Source organism: Myxine glutinosa, chromosome 2 (genome assembly GCF_964187855.1).
Source record: "Myxine glutinosa chromosome 2, kmMyxGlut1.1, whole genome shotgun sequence".
NCBI classification, from domain to species: Eukaryota; Metazoa; Chordata; class Myxini; order Myxiniformes; family Myxinidae; genus Myxine; species Myxine glutinosa.
Genome location: NC_136262.1, coordinates 87,371,982 through 87,391,540, shown reverse-complemented (window position 1 = coordinate 87,391,540; position 19,559 = coordinate 87,371,982). Strand labels below are relative to the sequence as shown.

The 19,559-nt window shown below is 44.7% G+C and overlaps 1 protein-coding gene across 1 annotated transcript in view; it reads left to right on the top strand.

The window, feature by feature from the left end:
* LOC137421626 (calcium and integrin-binding family member 2) overlaps positions 1-19,559 on the top strand; it is a 65,806-nt gene that overhangs the window by 32,709 nt on the left and 13,538 nt on the right. The window contains exons 3-4 of the mRNA XM_068107868.2: positions 5,165-5,276; positions 8,805-8,952. Of these exons, the coding sequence (XP_067963969.2) occupies positions 5,165-5,276; positions 8,805-8,952 (260 nt within the window). The remainder of the gene's footprint in view (positions 1-5,164; positions 5,277-8,804; positions 8,953-19,559) is intronic.

Genomic DNA, 19,559 nt, shown 5'->3' with positions numbered 1-19,559 from the left:
CGAAAACGTCGAGGAGGAGCTTTTTAATCGTGTCGTATTTGTCAGCGGCTGGCGGGCGCTCGAGGAGGCTCAGGGCGCGGGCCACGGTGGCTGAGCCGAGTGCTGCTAGTGGAAGTGGGTGTCGTCGGCCGTGATGCCTCGCAGGGCGAACAGGGAGTCCACCTGGGCGAACCAAACCACCGTGTGAGCCTCCCAGAAGGTAGGCAGTTTGAGGGCAACTGCCGTGTCCATGTAGGAGCTATGCTCCAACGTAAATCGAAAGAATGGACGCGACAAAAAGCTGGAATTCGGCCGAGTTTCTTTATTGTGTCAAATCAACTCGGGTACTCTGAAAAGCCCGTTTATCGGGCAGCAATATATATACACATTATCCCGGAGTGTTTGCCCGGGAAAGGCGAGAGGGGGCGTGCCCGGGCGTCCTGGACGAGGCCTGGCAAGTCGAGAGCGGGCATGCCCGTGTGTCCCAGACGAGGCCTGGCAAGTCGAGAGCGGGCATGCCCGGGCGCGCCCGGCGTCCCGGACGAGGCCTGGCAAGTCGAGAGCGGGCATGCCCGGGAGTCCTGGGCGAGCCCGGCATGGTGATCGCTCCGCGTCCTCGGTCGGTGCAAGGCGATTGTGTATACCCAGCGGTAGCCGCTACAATATCACCTTTATCTATCAATATTGTTGAAATGAAGATCAAATAGCTGTATGTTGAAATATGTTTAAAAAAGTCAAAACTTTACATGGGGTGTACTTACTTTTTCACATGACTGTACTACTACTGCAACATACTACATACTACTCCTACAACATACTACCACTACAACATACTACTACTACTACAACATACGACTACTACTACAACATACTACATACTACTTCTACTACAACATACTACTACAACTACAACATACTACTACAACTACAACATACTACGACTACTACAACATACTACTACTACTACTATAACATACTACTACTACTACCTCATACTATGACTACTACCTCATACTATGACTACTACAACATACTACATACTACTACAACATACTACATACTACTACTACTACAACATACTACGACTACTATAACATACTACTACTACTACCTCATACTATGACTACTACAACATACTACATACTACTACAACATACTACATACTACTACTACTACAACATACTACTAGTACAACATACTACTACTACTACAACATACTACTACTACTACAACATACTACTACTACTACTACAACATACTACTATTAATACAACTACTACTACTACTACTACTACTACTACTACTACTACTATGACAACTTGGCACTACAACTACTACTACTACCACTACATACTACTACTACCTCTTCATACTACCACAACATACTACTACTACCTACAAACATACTACCTACACACATACCACCTACATACATAATACCTACATACATAATACGTACATACATACTACCTACATAAATACTACCGACATACATACTCCTTACATTCTTACTACATACTTACTACATACTTACTTACTTACATACTTACATACTACATACATACCACTACATACTTACTATCTACATACTTACTATCTACATACTTACTTCCTTCATACTACATACTACCTTAATACTTACTACTTTAATACTTACTATCTACATGCTTACTACCTTCATACTACATACTACAGTACCTTAATACTTACTACTTTAATACTTACTATCTACATACTTACTACCTTCATACTACATGCTACCTTCATACTACATACACACAAAATATGTCAAAGTACGTTGAACACCTGATGAACAAACTGACTCGTTTAAAGTTTCGCGGGGCGGCGGGAGTGTCACACCAACATGGCCGCCAGACTGCTTCCGGTGACTTCATTAGCTCGCGTGGGAGCGATAGAAGCATTGCGGGTCCAGGTTTATTATATACGTCCGTGGATAGAATATGCCACATGTAGTTATTTGGGCAGTGTATAAGTTAACAGACCGCTGCCATGATTGCTGAGGCTGATTCTCACAAGGACAGATTTTCACACCTACTTGTAAACACGTTATGAAGATGGTAGGTGACCATATGAGTTCCTCCCTCCCCCCTAATTATATATTGTGGGCGAGTCAGGTGAATTGTCCAACCAATGGGTGAAAGGGAATGCTTCAGGCAGATGGACAGACACAGAAACAAACTTATTATTATCAAGAGTAATTAATTCTGATGTAAGGGAAATGTACTGGTTTTTAATGTAATGATATTGACGCATTCATTTTGCACCATGCAGAAAATCTCGTCAAGGAGCCCACCATGTGGTCAATCAGGTAATTCAGGAGGAGACTAAGAGAAGTCTCTAAGACCAAAATAGTTCACTTGGACAGTTGAGAGGTGCATGGGTAAGTTAGAGGAAACTTTCTGTAACTCTAACATTGCCATGAACAAGAAATAACCTTGCCTGACTGGGCCTCGGCAGGACCAGGGGGCAGACGTGATTGTTTCGGAACGGCGCAGTTCACACAGCAAGGTTACTGCAGCCTCGAGTGTTTTTGGGGACTTTTCCCCCTATCATCTACTTACGTTTTCCCCCATCATACACCTTACTTTTTTCATATCATCTAGTAGTATATTCAACTATGAGTACCGGTAGTAAAAACATTCACTCACTAGTCATTCACTGCAGCAGAGTCGTTCACCCTCCCATTCACCCCAATCCTGATCTCATTCACCCTTAGGTGAATCAATCACCCAGGTTGAGAAGCACAGAATCTAGATAGGTGGCCTGCATCTACAGTGCCTTCAGAAAGTATTCACACCCCTTGACTTTTTTCACATTTTGATGTTACAGCCTGAATTTATAATGGATTAAATTGAGAATTTTTTTTTTGTCACTGATCTACACATAATAAATAATACCCCATAATGTCAAAGTGGAATTTTTTTTTGGGAATACGTACTAAAAAAAAATACATATGATATTACCAATATACCTCCGCCAAGCTGATTTTGGATCTGAACCAAAATCGAATTGGCTTATCGTCACCTAAACAACTCGTCCACCTCGTTTTGCCATAACGTGTCCACAACTTTTTGAGACTTTGCGCTATATATCGTTTTTGGCCCTATCTCTCAATGGTGAAAAATCCCGTATAAAATTCTGGATCCGGGTCTGGATCATCAACAAAATCTATTCAATTTGTCCCCATCACCCACCCAACCTCTCCACCAAGCATCATCCAAATCTGTCCATAATCTTTTGAAATACCCTGCCCACAGACAGACAAATGGGTGAAAACACAACCTCCATCCACATTCGGTGACGAAGGTAACAAGGAAGGGAAAACAATTACAACCAAAGATAATATAGAGTGTAGGTGGGTTGGGGTCGAAGAGGAACAAATGGTGATATGATAGGGAGCGAACATGTACGTGTACGGGTCATACAAAGGAAAGAGGTGTTTAAAACGAATCTCCACCACACATCAAATACAGTATGTACAGTACATGGACCTAAAATGAAACCTGGCGTGGGATCCACTCGAGGAATCACATACAGTGACCCACTGGTTTCAAGCTGCTCAAAGTCACCCGATCACCCAGCAGGCCTGAACTACATTTCACGCACCACATTGCTGGCTTAATGAAAGCGGAGACAGCTGCCCCAAAACGGTGACATACGCCGTTCCGCGGCCCTCCCTCATGCTGCCCTAATGCTCACCCTTACCAATGGTAGACACAAACACCTGTTCTTTGATCCAACAGTCAACATCACAGCTTTCCACTATTGAGCTGAAATCAGTTTGCATTCCTCCATGATTTCAAGTCATAGATGTAGAAAGGTAAAGCTTGAAGACATATTTATGGCACTTGCAGCCTTACCTGGTCCCTTGTGATTGAGAGAACAATAATAACTGCCAAGTAACGAGGATTTTTTTTTTTTAAACCGGTGGCTCGATCTGATCAGTTTGTGTTCCACAATTTGTGAAAGACTACAAGGCAATACCCTCAAACTGGCCAGAAGTGTGGTGTTCATTATTTTCACCTTTATTCTTGCATTGAGCGAAAGCTCAAAGTGGGGCTTGGACATCAGTTGTATGCAGGACAAAGAAATTCATCGACATCAGTGTATTTTTAAGTGAAATACAAGAGTATTAATAAACAATGGACAAATAAATATAATGTTTATGTGATTTGAACTTGGGATCTCAGCATCATTTCTCCTCCTCAGGTGGGAATGCTAATGAGGCCAACCCAAAACCAAAGCTGTCGTATGTCGGGGATTCTTTGATTTTGATGAACCATACTCTTTACAGAGCGTCGGTGTTCCATCAAGGAAGTACTTCTTTAATGCTGTACTTCCATCAAGGAAGCAGCACGTACCATTTTTGAAGTGTTTGTATGACTTAGCCGGGGTTGAGTTTGAACCACCGACCCCCCAGACTCGGAGCAGACGCTCTGACCTCACACCACCGAGTCTTGTACAATATAGGGTATAGGAGTTTAAAATAATGCAACCTTTTAAAAACATTTGTTGTCACTGATAACTTTGCTGGAGTCATAGACTCATATTCATGACTAGATTACAATTATTATTTTGTTTCATTTTAATCTTGACTAGTTACCACCATTCGATCAAAGCATACACCTGATCAAGAGATAGGTGCTGTGAAAAGCAGCTAGAATAAGTTGTGGAACCTTATGGACTTCCATGATTGTTATATTCCAGGAAGGGTCCTGAAGGGACAACGTTATATCCACAATGGAATATGATTGTTTTAAAATTTGGAATGGACGCTGATGAATTGTAGGTCAATTAAACAAGATGTAGGTCATTATAATATCGGCCATCTTCATATTAGATTAACAGAAATAGAGGGATTTTGTTGCAGGAAAACCTCCTCCTCATGACCCCCCACCCCATCACTCCATATGCTCCCATACGTCCCCTTTCCTTCTGCTTCCCTTCCCCCCTAATACCTACTGCCAACCATTAGCCCCTTTTTTTTCTCCCCAATTCACAAAAGCTCCAGTTTCTTTCTTTTTTCCACTCCTCCACCCTTTTCCTCGGCTTCCTTGGCTTTTATGATTTTTGTTGTATTTTCACCTAAGCTTAGTTTCGAGATTGTGCAATCAATTTATAATGACAAAATGACGTACTCTTTCCAACATGAATTTTCACCTAGGCTGCATAGCAGATATCATGAGCTGGCACCACAGATCGTACCAATGGATTACACCAAAGAAAACGATGTGAAACTTCCCCCACAGCTCATTTGTAACATGCCAGAGCTCAAGGTGTGTATTGTATACAGAGTATCTATATAATTCTGTACTATTGAGCACGTTTTGGTTCAGTGTATTGATTTTTATGTACAGGGGCTGAATATCATTGAAGATTAAAGGGATGTCTTTTTCTCAGCTTATCTCCTTCTACTTGCATAGAATAAATAATTTAAAATATCATATTTGAGATAAATCTGTCCCCTAGTTAAAAAGAATCGCCTCTAAGATGGTTGTTTGTGGGTGATGATGTAATCGGTGGGTGATGATGTAATCGGTGGGTGATGATGTAATCGGTGGGTAATGATATAATAGATGGGTCATTATGTAATCGGTGGGTGATGATGTAATAGGTAGGTGATGATGTAATAGGTGGGTGATGATGTAATCGGTGGGTGCTGATGTAATAGGTAGGTGATGATGTAATAGGTGGGTGATTATGTAATCGGTGGGTGATGATGTAATCGGTGGGTGATGATGTAATCGGTGGGTGATGATGTAATCGGTGGGTGATGATGTAATCGGTAGGTGATGATGTAATCGGTGGGTAATGATATAATAGATGGGTCATGATGTAATCGGTGGGTGATGATGTAATCGGTGGGTGATGATGTAATCGGTGGGTAATGATATAATAGATGGGTCATGATGTAATCGGTGGGTGCTGATGTAATAGGTAGGTGATGATGTAATAGGTGGGTGATGATGTAATCGGTGGATAATGATATAATAGATGGGTCATGATGTAATCGGTGGGTGATGATGTAATCGGTGGGCGATGATGTAATCGGTGGGTGATGATGTAATCGGTGGGTGATGATGTAATCGGTGGGTGATGATGTAATCGGTGGGTGATGATGTAATCGGTGGGTAATGATATAATAGATGGGTCATGATGTAATAGGTGGGTGATGATGTAATAGGTAGGTAATGATGTAATAGGTAGGTGATGAATGATGATGTAATAGGTGGGTGATGATGTAATCGGTGGGTCATGATGTAATCGGTGGGTGATGATGTAATCGGTGGGTAATGATATAATAGATGGGTCATGATGTAATAGGTGGGTGATGATGTAATCGGTGGGTGATGTAATCGGTGGGTAATGATATAATAGATGGGTCATGATGTAATCAGTGGGTGCTGATGTAATAGGTAGGTGATGATGTAATAGGTGGGTGATGATGTCATCGGTGGATAATGATATAATAGATGGGTCATGATGTAATCGGTGGGTGATGATGTAATCGGTGGGTGATGATGTAATCGGTGGGTGATGATGTAATCGGTGGGTGATGATGTAATCGGTGGGTAATGATATAATATATGGGTCATGATGTAATCGGTGATTGATGATGTAATCGGTGGGTGATGATGTAATCGGTGGGTAATGATATAATAGATGGGTCATGATGTAATTGGTGGGTGATGATGTAATCAGTGGGCGATGATGTAATAGTATGTAATGCACAGGGAATTGTTCTTACAATGAGCTGTTTTATGGTGTTTTTCATTTTTTTGCCAACATGATCTTCTGAAAACCCATCAACATTTCCAAATGAAAGAAGTCACATTCTTTTTCCTGCCTATTGGCAATGTGATCACCTGCCAGGTTTACCGTAACGGCTATTTTGATTTCATTCTGTAGGGGGAAACTGAATTGCATTGCAATTAAAATGTTCATACTGGAGAAGGGCTGTGGGTAACACACAAATGGTAAGTAATTTAGTGTACACAGAAGGACAAGAGACTATAATACAAGTAATTTAGTGTCCATAGGACAAGAAAAAAACCACTTTTTTTTTTGCACTCAACGAATGAATCCTTACATTAAGTTAAACTGTTGATAATGTGCCTTCTTTTGGGGGTACAAAGGAGTATATTTATTCGTGTGTAGCACATTGACGACACGCTGCATTATTTTGGGAAGTAACAGCTGTGCTGCTGATGCTGTGCCCACTTGTGGCCTGTATGTTAGAACAGGAATTAGTCATTTGTTCAGGATGCCAGCGATACCTTGCCTGCCTTTTGCCAAAGACACGGTGCGATCTTTCACATCCCCAGCAAGTCAGCAAGTAATGCTGCCTAACAGCAAGCCCTACCTAACATGTCATCCGATGGACAGTGCACTGTTTGAGTATAAACAATACAAAATTAAAGGGAATGTTCTTTCTTCGTACGTTCACATTGTCACAAAGTACTGCATAGTCAAAACAACCACTTATAATGGACTATCATTGGGCAACTTCATGTGGAGGCTGCAATCGGCCTTGACAGGTGTTCGATTGACTACCATGTCATGAATAATGGAAAACCTTTGTTACAGTGCTGGCTAATTGGTGAGGACAATGGACGAGAGTCCCAGAGGTTGGGTGTTTAAATCCAACTTAAGGCATCAGTAGTAGGGATTTGCATTCTAAGCTTCAGGAAGTCGAGTTGGTTTCAGAAGTTCCACGTCAAGATTGTCGGTAAAACCCATCCGGCTTATTAACGACCATCTGGGGGCTGGCGGGATAGCCGAGAAGTATGCACACTCACCTTTAAGCTGTCTATCCTGGGTTTGGATCTTGACCCAGCTATAAATTTCATCCCGGTGTTTCACTACTCTGATCTGTTGTACCATACTCTGTGCTACAGAGCATTGGTGCTGCCAGAGTAGTTTCTTGACCTACGTCATGCTGGGCGGTATGCCATCCGTCTCCCAGCAGTAGTTAGGCCATGAATTTGGAATAATTCGTTCCTCGTGCTCACGACAGCTCACGTGCTCTTAACGAAGGACATCGTTGCATCTTTATCGTCCACCAACGAATGCTGGCAGATGGGACACCTGTTCAACATCAATCCAAGGCACGGCGCACACGTATTGGTGAATCACCGTGACTGTGAAACACCAGGATAGTTTATAGCTGGGTCGGGATTCAAACCCAGACTAGTGGGTTTACAGGCGAGTGTGCATAACTCCATGACATCCTCTCAGCCCCTGTTAAGCTACTGTGACGTGGGAATAATTAAGCAAGACACAGGATGGTGATTGGTGGTTGATACTTGCTGTATTCGAATATGCAGGTATGAGGTAATGAAAGAACCCCCTGTGACCAGGGCACAGAGCAAAATGAGAATGCTGGTCGATCCGTTAGAATCTCATGTCAGCAAACAATTATTAAATCTCCCGTTTTCCTGACGATGATCAATCCATGCGCCCAACAACGAAATGGCGGCAGCATTTCGAACATGCCGGATGTGACGTATGGGAGGAGGCGCATGGGAGGAGGCTAAATCTGTTTCAACCAGGATGTGAGGTATGCCACGAAGCGTGCATGCTCAAAATTAATCACTTGCACTACTACTAACACAATAATACATTTCATTCCCTGAGGGTCGCATAATCCCTCGGGAGGACGAATGCAATGAGCAGGTGCACATGACATAACATTTGAATATTTACACTCAGAATTTCATTTCTCATAATTGAATTTATTAAATATAACAAAGCAAAACATTTTTCAACTTGCATTTGTGTTCTCTTTTTTCTTTTTTTTTCAGGAAAACCCATTTAAACAGAGGATTGCAGAGGTATTCTCCGAGGATGCCTCTGGGAATCTAAGCTTTAACGATTTTGTCGACATGTTTTCGGTCTTCAGTGAAATGGCGCCTCGAGATTTGAAAGCCTACTACGCCTTCAAAATATACGGCAAGGCGTCGTTTTACAATGAGCACCATAAGTCATCATCATAGAAGATGGTGATTCATCATCTCCATCAAAATTGGCATAATATCTAGTTTCATGAATCTGTTTTCATTTTCCACTTCCGTTATGACGTTCACTATTCGGACCTGTGTTGGCACAATTGTGAGAACTCGTGCTTGATTGAATTTTCACCTGTCCTTGAGTAAAGTGCTTGTCTCCTTGCAATCCATCTACCTCCCCCCTTCTCTTCCTCATCCTCTCTTCACTCCCCCCTTCTCTTCCTCATCCTCTCTTCACTCACCACAATCTCTCTCTCTCTCTCTCTCTCTCTCTCTCTCTCTCTCTCTCTCTCTCTCTCTCTCTCTCTCTCTCTCTCTCTGTCTCTCTCTCTGTCTCTGTCTCTGTCTCTGTCTCTCTCTCTCTGTCTCGTAAAGCATAACGAGTATGTCAAACATCTTTGAATATGAGGCAGGCCTTCCTCCTGCAATATAAATGAAACAGGCTGATATTATAACATGGAAATGTTCAAAGAAGATGCATGTTGTTTATCTCATTGTAAAAGCCTGTAATCCACATTAACATTGAAATTAAGGATGAAGGAAGGTAGTCGTTAGTGAAATTTTTATTTTGTTGTTTATTTCTTCTTTTGTACGAAATTGAGGCTTACCGAGAGGGAAAAATAGCAATGCGTCGACACTGCGGCAGTGGGGCAATAAACAGGGAATGAACGATAAGGAAAATATGAAGGGGGCAGGAAACACAACAATAGACCCAAACAAAGTTTAGAAGAACATGTGCCACCTGGAAAATTGCACAAGCCGCCTGGACACAAGACCTACACGAGACGCACAAGTACGTTATATTAACACCAACTAGATATCTGCGATCACCAAGGGTAAGCCTCCTCCAGCTTGCCTATGTGTCAGTGCCGCATGCCTTGATCAAGTATGCCATGGATTTCTTTTGGGTGCCACGGAGATTTAGGGATTTTTTGATGGCACATTATGATCAGTTTTGGATGCGGTTTGCGACACAATCCTATGTAACAGAGTGGCAGAATTTGGAAGTGGGGATCCTCATGGGATGTACAATCTCCCCTATTTTGTGTGTGATGGTGATGGAGTTGTTGATACGTGTGGTGAGAGGACATGGGAAAGAAGTGAAGCTAGCCCCTTGTCAGAGTTTGCCAGCGATGTTTGCATTCATGGATGACCTGACAGTTGTCCAACAGTCCGTTGATGCAGCAGTAGAGGTACAGGAACGACTGGATAGGTTGATGCGATGGGCAAGAATGGGATTTAAAGCAAGAAAGTCGAGGAGTGTGGTGGTGAGACCAGGAGTGGTGGATAACATGCACAGGTTTGAGCTGGGAGGGGAGATGGCTCCACCATTGACAGGGGCCCCTGTGATGAGTTTGTGAAGATGGTATACAGTGGAGTTTAATGGTGTGGGAAGGAGGAGTTAGGAACAAGCTTTTGAGATGTTTGAAGAGATTTGGAGAATGGAGCCAATATTGTTGAGTTTCCTGTTGCGGGCAACGTATGATGTGTTTCCATCACCAGTAAACTTGAGATTGTGAAGGTTGTTGCAGGAGGAGAGATGTTCTTTGTGTGGAGGTTTGGTAATGGTGCAGCATGCACTGAGTGCATGCTCAGTAGCATTGGCAGCAGGACAATACAAGTGGCGACATGATCAGGTGCTGGCGGTTGTAGTGCAGATGGTGCAACAAGAGGTGCTGAGATCGAGAGAGAGAAGAGTGGAGAAGGAGACCGATTGGGGAGAGGTGTGGTTTGTCAAAGATGGCCAAATGGTAAGAGGTGGAAAGAAGAAAAAGAGGAGGAGGAGGAGGTGGAAAGCAAGAGAGCTGTCAGCTGCTTGTGATTGGCAGGTGGTGGCAGACCTAAAGCCACAGTTGGTATTCCCAGAGGAGATCTGTGTGACAAGGTTGCGGCCTGACGTTGTCATCTGGTCAGGTGCAACAAGACAGGTCATCTTAGGTTAATTGTCTGTACCTTGGGAAGATAACATGGAGGAGGTGCACGAGAGGAGGAGAGGAAAGTACAGTGAGCTGGAGGCAGAGTGTAGGGAGAGGGGTTGGTGAGTTTCTTGTCAGCCAATTGAGGTGGGGAGTAGAGGGTATATTGGCAATTCCTTTCCTGCATTTCTTGCTCGGCTTGGAGTGTGTGGGACAGAAAGAAGGAGGATGTGTGACAGAGTGGCCCAGGTTGCCTTGAAAGGCTCACTTTGGATTTGGTTGTCGTTCATTTCAGCCTAAAGGGGTAGTGACTGAGCGTGGAAGATAAATGGAGATGTGTGTGTGTGTGTGTGTGTGTGTGTGTGTGTGTGTGTGTGTGTGTGTGTGTGTGTGTGTGTGTGTGTGTGTGTGTTTTTGTTTGAGTGGTGCATGTTGCAAGGGTAGGTGGTCGGTTGGTTAGGTGTGGGTTTTTTTTTTGTGTGTGTGAGTGGGTGAAGGGCTGTGGATTCTAGGAGTGGAGGCAGTTTTGTTGTTTTAGTCTGTGTTCTTACTGGCTGGGGGTGGGGGTATGTAAGCATCCAGGTGTAGCTGCTGCATGTGGAGGCATATGTGCCCCTGCTGGCCCACCTTAGCTGACCATATCGAGGTTGAAGGGCCGAAACGGGATGATACTGAGGACCCGGTCAGCGAGGCACACTTGTGACCAGGTGTGTTTTGGAAAAAAAATAAATATATATATATTGATTTCTATCCTATTGATTCCTGACACAGAATAACATATTTTTCTGCCGTGGCTCCTCTCGGGGCTCGGACGTACACCGTGACCAGGGGTCAGGGAGGAGCACGTAACAATATCGTTGATTTTACTTTGCAGCCACTCCCAAACAGTCAGTATTCAACTTCTACATGATATTTTATTCCTTACCTTTTCCAAAAGGTTTCAAATTAGAAAAGTGCGTTGAAAAAAAAAGTATGTGAATAAAGTTGCGTAATGCTATAATCCAACCTTGTAGTTGCGCTTTTTCCTTCCATCTTCTGACTGTCCCAAACCTTGACAGAGCCATCGTTTGAACAGGTCGCAAAGCAGCTGTGATCATCTGAGACGCCGATCCTGCAAACTGCAGCTCTGTGTTCATGCAGATGAGCCACCAGAAGTCCTTTTGGCCGCCAACCTGCCCATGCAAAGATCATCCTAATAAAGCATCTTCTGCCTTATACAATCGACGTTGTCACAATCTTTAAAAATCAACAGCAGACAGTAATCAACAGGAAAGAGCAATCAGATATTGCAAACTTTTTCACGTGACTGTATATACAGTATATATATATGTACATGTATATATATATGTACATGTATATATATATATATATGTGTTTATGTATATATATATATATATGTGTTATATGTATATATATATAATTATTATATGTGTATCTATAATTATACATGTATATATAATATAATATGGATGTGTATATAATATGTAGTATGTGCATATAATATGAATTTTTTTTTTTTTTTTTTTTTTTTGTTGTTTTTGTATACAAGATCGAGGCTCGTGAAAGAGCGAACATTAATCACACAGAAAGACAAACAGACACACAAAACAAATAACATCGGGAGCGGTATACAAGATGGGGAGAGAGGGGGAAGGACACAAACACAACATTTGAGAGCAGGGACCGAGAGACATGGAGACATCGAGAGAACTGTGGGAGGGAGAGGGCTTTGGGGGGGAGGCATGGGAAGGGGGGGGGGGGGTGGGAGAGGTATAAAACATATGGACACTGCCAAGACTTCCAGGAAAGAAGTTGGAATTTCAAACAAGGTGGATCTGGGGTGAATTAGTGGGGGTAGAAAAGATCAAGGTTTTGGATGGGGGAAGATAAGAGATGGTGGTGAACAGCTGTTTTGAAGACCTGGAGGGAGGAGTGTGATTGAAGTGAGTGTGGGAGTTTGTTCCAGAGGCGGGAGAAAAGAGGAATGAAAGAGTGAAGGTGAGCAGAGAGCCGAGATTTCGGCAGTTTAACCATCAGAGGGTGGCTGGCAGATCTTGTGCGACCTGTAGGAATATTTGGGGGACAGAGCACAGAGAGAGCTGGGGGAGCAAGGCCGGAGAGGAGTCGGTAGAAGACAGAAAGACCACCTACCTGCCTGTGGTGAGTGAGTGAAAGGCCCTCAGAGATAGCTTCATCGCGGGAGATTCCAATGATTCTGAAAGCTTTGGATTCAACAGCGTGAAGCCGAGCCAGGTGTGAGGCAGGAGCACCAGCCCATAGGGGAGAACAGTATTCCATTGAGCTGCGGATGAAAGCCTTGTATGTGGTGAGGAGCTCAGGTGTGCCGAGGAAGGACTTCGCACGACGGAGGATGCCCAGTCGGCGACTGGCTTTGGAGGCCAGCTTGGAAATGTGGTTTTCCCAAGAAAGATCATGGCAGATGGTGAGACCCAAAAGCTTGAGCGACAGAACTTCTTGGAGAGTATTGTTGAGAAAGTAGATGGGAGGGTTGTCCAGTCAATCTTTTCGGAGAGACATAGTAAGAGTGTGAGATTTGTCAGGATTGAAAGACATGTTCCACATGTTTGACCAGTCTGTGATTTTGTCCAGGTGTTCAGAGAGTGAGGAGGCTGCAGACTGCCGATTTGAGGGAAGAGGAATGGAGCGGCAGAGAGTGGAGTCATCAGCAAAGAGATACAGAGGATTTTCCAGAGAGTCGGAGAGATCATTGATAAAGACCAGAAAAAGCACAGGGCCCAGCACACTGCCTTGGGGAACTCCAGCCTGAACGGGAAGGGGAGATGAGAGAAATCCATTCAGGGCCACACGTTGACTACGACCAGAGAGGAAGTCCGCAAGCCATGCATGGAGATTTCCATGGATACCATAGGAGGAGAGTTTGGTGAGCAGAGCTGGGTGCCAGACCGTATCGAAGGCACGTGATATGTCAAGGGAGACAGCTCTGATTTCCTGTTTGGCATTGAGGACCTCCATCCATTGTTGAGACAGCAGAAGCAGCATGTCCAGAGTAGAGTGACCTGGTCTGAAACCAAATTGATGATCAGAGATCAAGCCATTGGAGAAGAGGAAAGATTTCATATCTGAAGCAATGATGGATTCCATGACTTTGCTGATAATTGGGAGTAGGCTGATTGGTCTGTAGTTGCAAGGATCTGCTTTTGCACCTTTTTTGTGTAAAGCGGTAATGTTTGCTGATTTCCAGGATGCTGGCAGATGACCTTGAGCAAAGGATAGGGTGAAAAGAACAGAGAGAGGGTGAGATAGAGCGACAGAGCAGGATTTTAGGACCCGTGGGCTGATGCCATCTGGTCCAGTTGCAGAATCAGAGTCGAGGTTTGATAAAAACTCCTCCACCTTGTCAGGAGAGAAGGTCACAGAGTCCAGGAGCAGTTTGGTTCGACTGGGAAAGGTGGGAACAGAGAGAGATGGGTTTGGGACTAAGGATTTTGAGGCAAACACAGAGTTGAGGCATTCGGCTTTGTCACGTGCGATGTCAACTGTGTGGCCATTTGAGGTAAGGGAGGGGATGGAGGGGGAACAAACACCAGAAACGGATTTGACCAGACGCCACCAGGATTTGGAGGAAGGATATTGTTACGTTTGTAGGGGGTTGACAATGATTACCTTAGAACCAGGTAGAATGTATAAATTAGGATGCTCCGTATGTTGCGATGAAGAAGAAGAACCAGGTCGATGTACCATAAGTAGGGACTTTGTTTTAGATCAGACTGTAATGTGAGTGTATCTTGTCCCCATCAGTGGAGTGGGTTATGTTAATTAGCTCAGGGATTATGGGTAAATTTATCCCCTGTGTCTATGCCTCTGTATTTTATTCCCTTTGTTCCTTTTGACACTGCACACACACCTAGTAAGAAATCGTGTATTTAAACACCCTAATTAAAAACTAACCGGAAGCCAGGACATTGAGCGCTGCCGCTGATAACATTGACTTGGTAAGCGCACAGGTCGGGCAGGCAGAGAGCCACTCCCCGAGGAACAGTGATTGGTCGGGGTTTTGATTGATGGGAAGGACTGGTAAGAAGCGACTCGCTGATTGGTGAAGCACCCCAGATGACGTCAGAGCCTGGGTGATAAAAGAACACTCCAGCGGACATTTTCTCTCTTGTGCCTTGTCGTTCTGAAGACCATAGCGAACGGTCGTGATTCCTTCTTGTGCTTTCTCATACTGGACCTCGTACAAACGGTGGCACTTTGCTCTCTGTCTCAAGGAAGCTCATCACGGACCGGCCGTGTTCCGAGATCTTGCTGGTGGTCGTGTAGACGCACAGCCGCGGCCCGGGAACTGTGGTTCTCCATGCAGAGGACGGGTGGACGAGCACAGCATGGAAGAGCGGGCTGCATGCTTGCTCGTTCGCCTCGTGCGGGAGGCCCACGTCATGCCCACGAGCACGGCCTAGTGAACGAGGGCATACTGAGGCCTGCTTTCTGCCAAGGCAGAAGCTGCGTCCGGATTGCACGCGTGGGGCCTGATTTTCTCGATGAGACACCCCGGCCAAAAGTGCCACAATAAATCACACGTTATTTTCTAGTTATTTTATCCCATCGTCTGTTTTCGAGTCTGTTTGTGAGGACGTCTCAATTTAGGAATTTAGTTTTATTGTTTGTCTTCTTTGTACCGACATTTCTTTCATTAAACCTTTTATTTTTGTACATTTTTAAACCTGCTTTGTTTGAGTTACTTTATCCAGGTGTGTAGACGTCGGGTGGTAGCCGTTCAGGCAAAGCTCCAGTTTCTCTCCCGTTTGCTCCCCACGCGTATTAACTCCGCCATTTGACTGAACGCCTCGGAGTGTTAAAGCTCGTTTGGTCCTCCATGTTACCCTACGGTGTTCACCAAGGGTAGTCACACGACAATATAATATGTATGTCTCTGTAATATATATGTGTATATAATATGTATGTGTATATAATATATATGTGTATATAATATGTATGTGTTTTTAATACGAGTGAGATATCCGTGCTACACACGGATGGGAGGCCAGAAGCAAACAGGAAATGCAGATACGGCGAATGCTAAAGCATGAAACCAATAAATTCCACATTCCTGTAGCACCTTCAGTCGCACATCAGACATGGACAGCAAGTTCGTGAAGGACTTCCATGACAAACGTACCCGTTCGCAAACAAAAGGGTACGTTCACGTATCGAAACATCGATCGTGGGTCCATGGCGAATCTGCATATGGCAATCCGCGAAGTTCACGTTCAGAAAGTAGAAACCATCACGGCATGTCGTCATTCACTTGAACTCGATATCTCTTTTTTCATTCCAAACAACATAACTCCAATCACAAATTAATCACAAAATAAACTTTTAACAACATTGTTAATGTTTCCTTCATTGTAAAAACTACCAAGTCAACAGTTAAAAGGATTTTGAGCCCACATAGGAGTTACGGCCTCGGCAAGATCGATGGAGACAGCGATCTGTTGGCTTATACACTGCCCAAATAGCTATGTGGAATTCTCTCATGTAGAGATTAAACCCACATCGTTTGAACTTTTGCCGAGGTCATTATTTACATTCAATGATGTTTATATACGAATCAAAAAGAAGATAATTGGTTTTGGGTCGTCCTTTCCGCATATCTCGTGGGATTGTGAGTTGGAGAGAAGGCCATGATAGCGGGGAGAGGGTTGGCATTCTCTCAAGCAGGGATTCAACCCATGTCCTTATAAAAGGTCTTTGTCCGAGGTCACCGAGTCCGATCGGTGCAGCTGTGCAGCGATCTGTGCAGCACCCGGGAAAATAACGTTATGCGGGAGTCCAAACCTGAAAATGGACTCCAGGAGATCCCGGGATTACACACCCAAAATATCGTTGCGATCGGTTCAGCCGTTTTTGCGGTACCTTCAAATGGACGGACATTTGGTGAATTATAGTGAGATGTATGTTTGTATAATATATATATACTAGCAGAAGTACCCGGCATTGCCGGGCGGGGGAGGGGAGGGGGAAGGGGTAGGGTGGAGGGTAAGGGGTAGGGTGAAGGGGAAGGGGAAGGGGGAAAAGGGAGGGGGAGGGGGTGGAGGAGGGGGAAAAGGGAGGGGGAGGGGGAAAAGGGAGGGGGAGGGGGAAAAGGGAGGGGGTATGGTGGAGGGGGGGGAGGACGGAGGGGGAAGGGGGAGGGGTAAGGGGGAGGGGGAGGGTGTGAGGGGGGAGGGGGAAGGGGAAGGGGTAGGGTGGAGAGGAAGGGGGAAAAGGGAGGGGGAGGGGGGAAAGGGAGGGGGAGGGGGAAAAGGGAGGGGGAGGGGAGAAGGGGAGGGGGTATGGTGGAGGGGGGAGGGGGAGGGGAGGACGGAGGTGGGAGGGGGAGGGAAGGGGAGGGCCAGTCAACAATGACGTTGCAGTTCTCATGGTCGGAGAGCAGCACAACAATCGCGACATCGTCCTGCATCTTCGCCACAGCACAAAGCGGATTTTGGAGACTCACCGATCCTGTGACGCCCTCCAGTACCAGCGTTGCCGGGCGGGGAAGGGAGACCCATACATTCCCAACCCGTACATTCGCCCTCTCGACTCAAGCTCACTCGGACAAAAGCCTCGCACAAATTACACCGTGAAGGCCCAATGGCCATGTCTATGCCACAAATCAAGTACGTGAGCGAGTCGGGCACACTGAATTGAAAATATATAGAATGCTCATACTCCGTGAAAAGTGAAGCCGCCGTGTCGCCATCTTGGTTAGCACGACTCGACCAACACGCTTCGCGGATCTCGTTTGTTTTGAACGTGTGAATTATGTGCGAACGCGTAACTGTGAGTTTATAGCGGCAAGGAACATCACGTAATCGCTCTGAGCGAATCAGCGCGCTGCTCTGCCACCTGCTCAGATTCCGTGTATAATATTCCTCACTGAAATGCGCTGAGGAAAATATGAATAAAAAATATGGATCTCGTAAAGATGAAAGGAAAAAAAACCTATGTGGTGTGAATGGCAATGTTCCTCGCTGAAATGTGAAAAAAACACAATCGCTTTTCACTCTGAATTACGTGCGAACGCGTAACTGTGAGTTTATGGCGGCAAGGAACATCACGTGATCGCTCTGAGCGAATCAGCGCGCTGCTTTGCCACCGCCTCAGATTCCGTGCATAATATTCCTCCCTGAAATGCGCTGAGGTAAAAATATGGTAAAAAAATATTATGAAATAATTTTTTTTAGGTCGGCCATGTTCTTCCCAGGCTCAATGGCCATGTCTATGCGAAATATCAAGCACGTGAGCCTCTCCGTTTAGGAGTCTATCGGTAACATTACACACACACACACACAAACTGTGTTTTATATATATATATATATAGACAGATATATATATATATATATATATATATATATTTATATATATATATATATATATATATATATATATATATATATATATATATATATATATATATATATATATTGTTGTGGATATGAGGATTGTGTTTTTTATTGTGGTTTTTTTATTATTGCTTTATTCTGGACCCTCCTGCCTCCAGTCTGTGTATAAAGGTCAAAGGGCGTTCCCGTAGTTAATTCCATAAAACATACACGAAGGACACCATATATCCCTGTTCAGTAGTTATATCCTTATTATGTGTATTAGTGTAAGGCTGTGTCTTCCATTAATTGACACTCCATTGCACTGCATTAAATAAAGTAGATCCCTCCGACATGGCATCTTCAAAGTGCCAGGTTTGCCAGGTTTGCTGCAATTGCCAACTGCATTTGGGCGGTTTTCTTCGTTCGCCATTGCTGCCCTTTGGCTGGGGCTAGCTCGAATCGCCCCAAAACCACCATTGGCCACGAGGTAAGGTCGGGGAAGAAGGGCGTGTCTCCACCTCGTCATAGAGGGGAGGAGTGAACCAGCCCTTGCCGACCAACCCAGAACGAGGGGTTGGCTTTAGAAGGCGGAGAGAGAACGGTTGGGGGAGGTTCGCAAAAGGGTCAAGGGTGAGGCTTATATAACCCGCGGGAGATGCCCCCAGAAGAGTCGAGGAGGGAGGAGATCAGAACACAGACAAGCCTGAAGAGAGTCCTGGAGTTTGTGAGAGAGGGAGAGAGAACCCGTCACGCCAGACCCCCCACCAGCAGCGTTGGCTCCACCAAGCAGCTCCGACCCGTTACCCTGCGCACACGACAGGATCGGTGGCATCGGCGGCCGTCGAGGTCCAGCCCGACGTCCCGTGCGGGATCAAGCTCCAGCCAGCTCCGTGCCTTCCTCCCCCTCCAGCCACCCACCTCCTTCCAGCCAATCCACTCTGCAATTCCCCGTGTGAGTCCGTCTTTGTTTGTTCTGTCCTGGGTTAAGTTAAGCCTGTTTAGATAAGCTAGTATTTTCACTGTGTCTTTCTGGTCCGTCCCTCTTTCTGCTTTATTTTATTATCCTTCCTTTTCCTTGGTTTCTTTCAATCCTGTAAATAGTAATAAATAATAATCGTATTTCAAACGTTTTTGTCTCCTTCTTCTTCTTCACATCCGTGTCGCCTTTGTCTTTTCCTTCATTGAATATCTGTGGCGCGATTCGGCCAACGTTCAGGAATTGGGTTAAGTCGGTGTAACTGTTCGGGCGCGGCGGCCATCCGCTCGGCAAACAACATCCTCGCCGC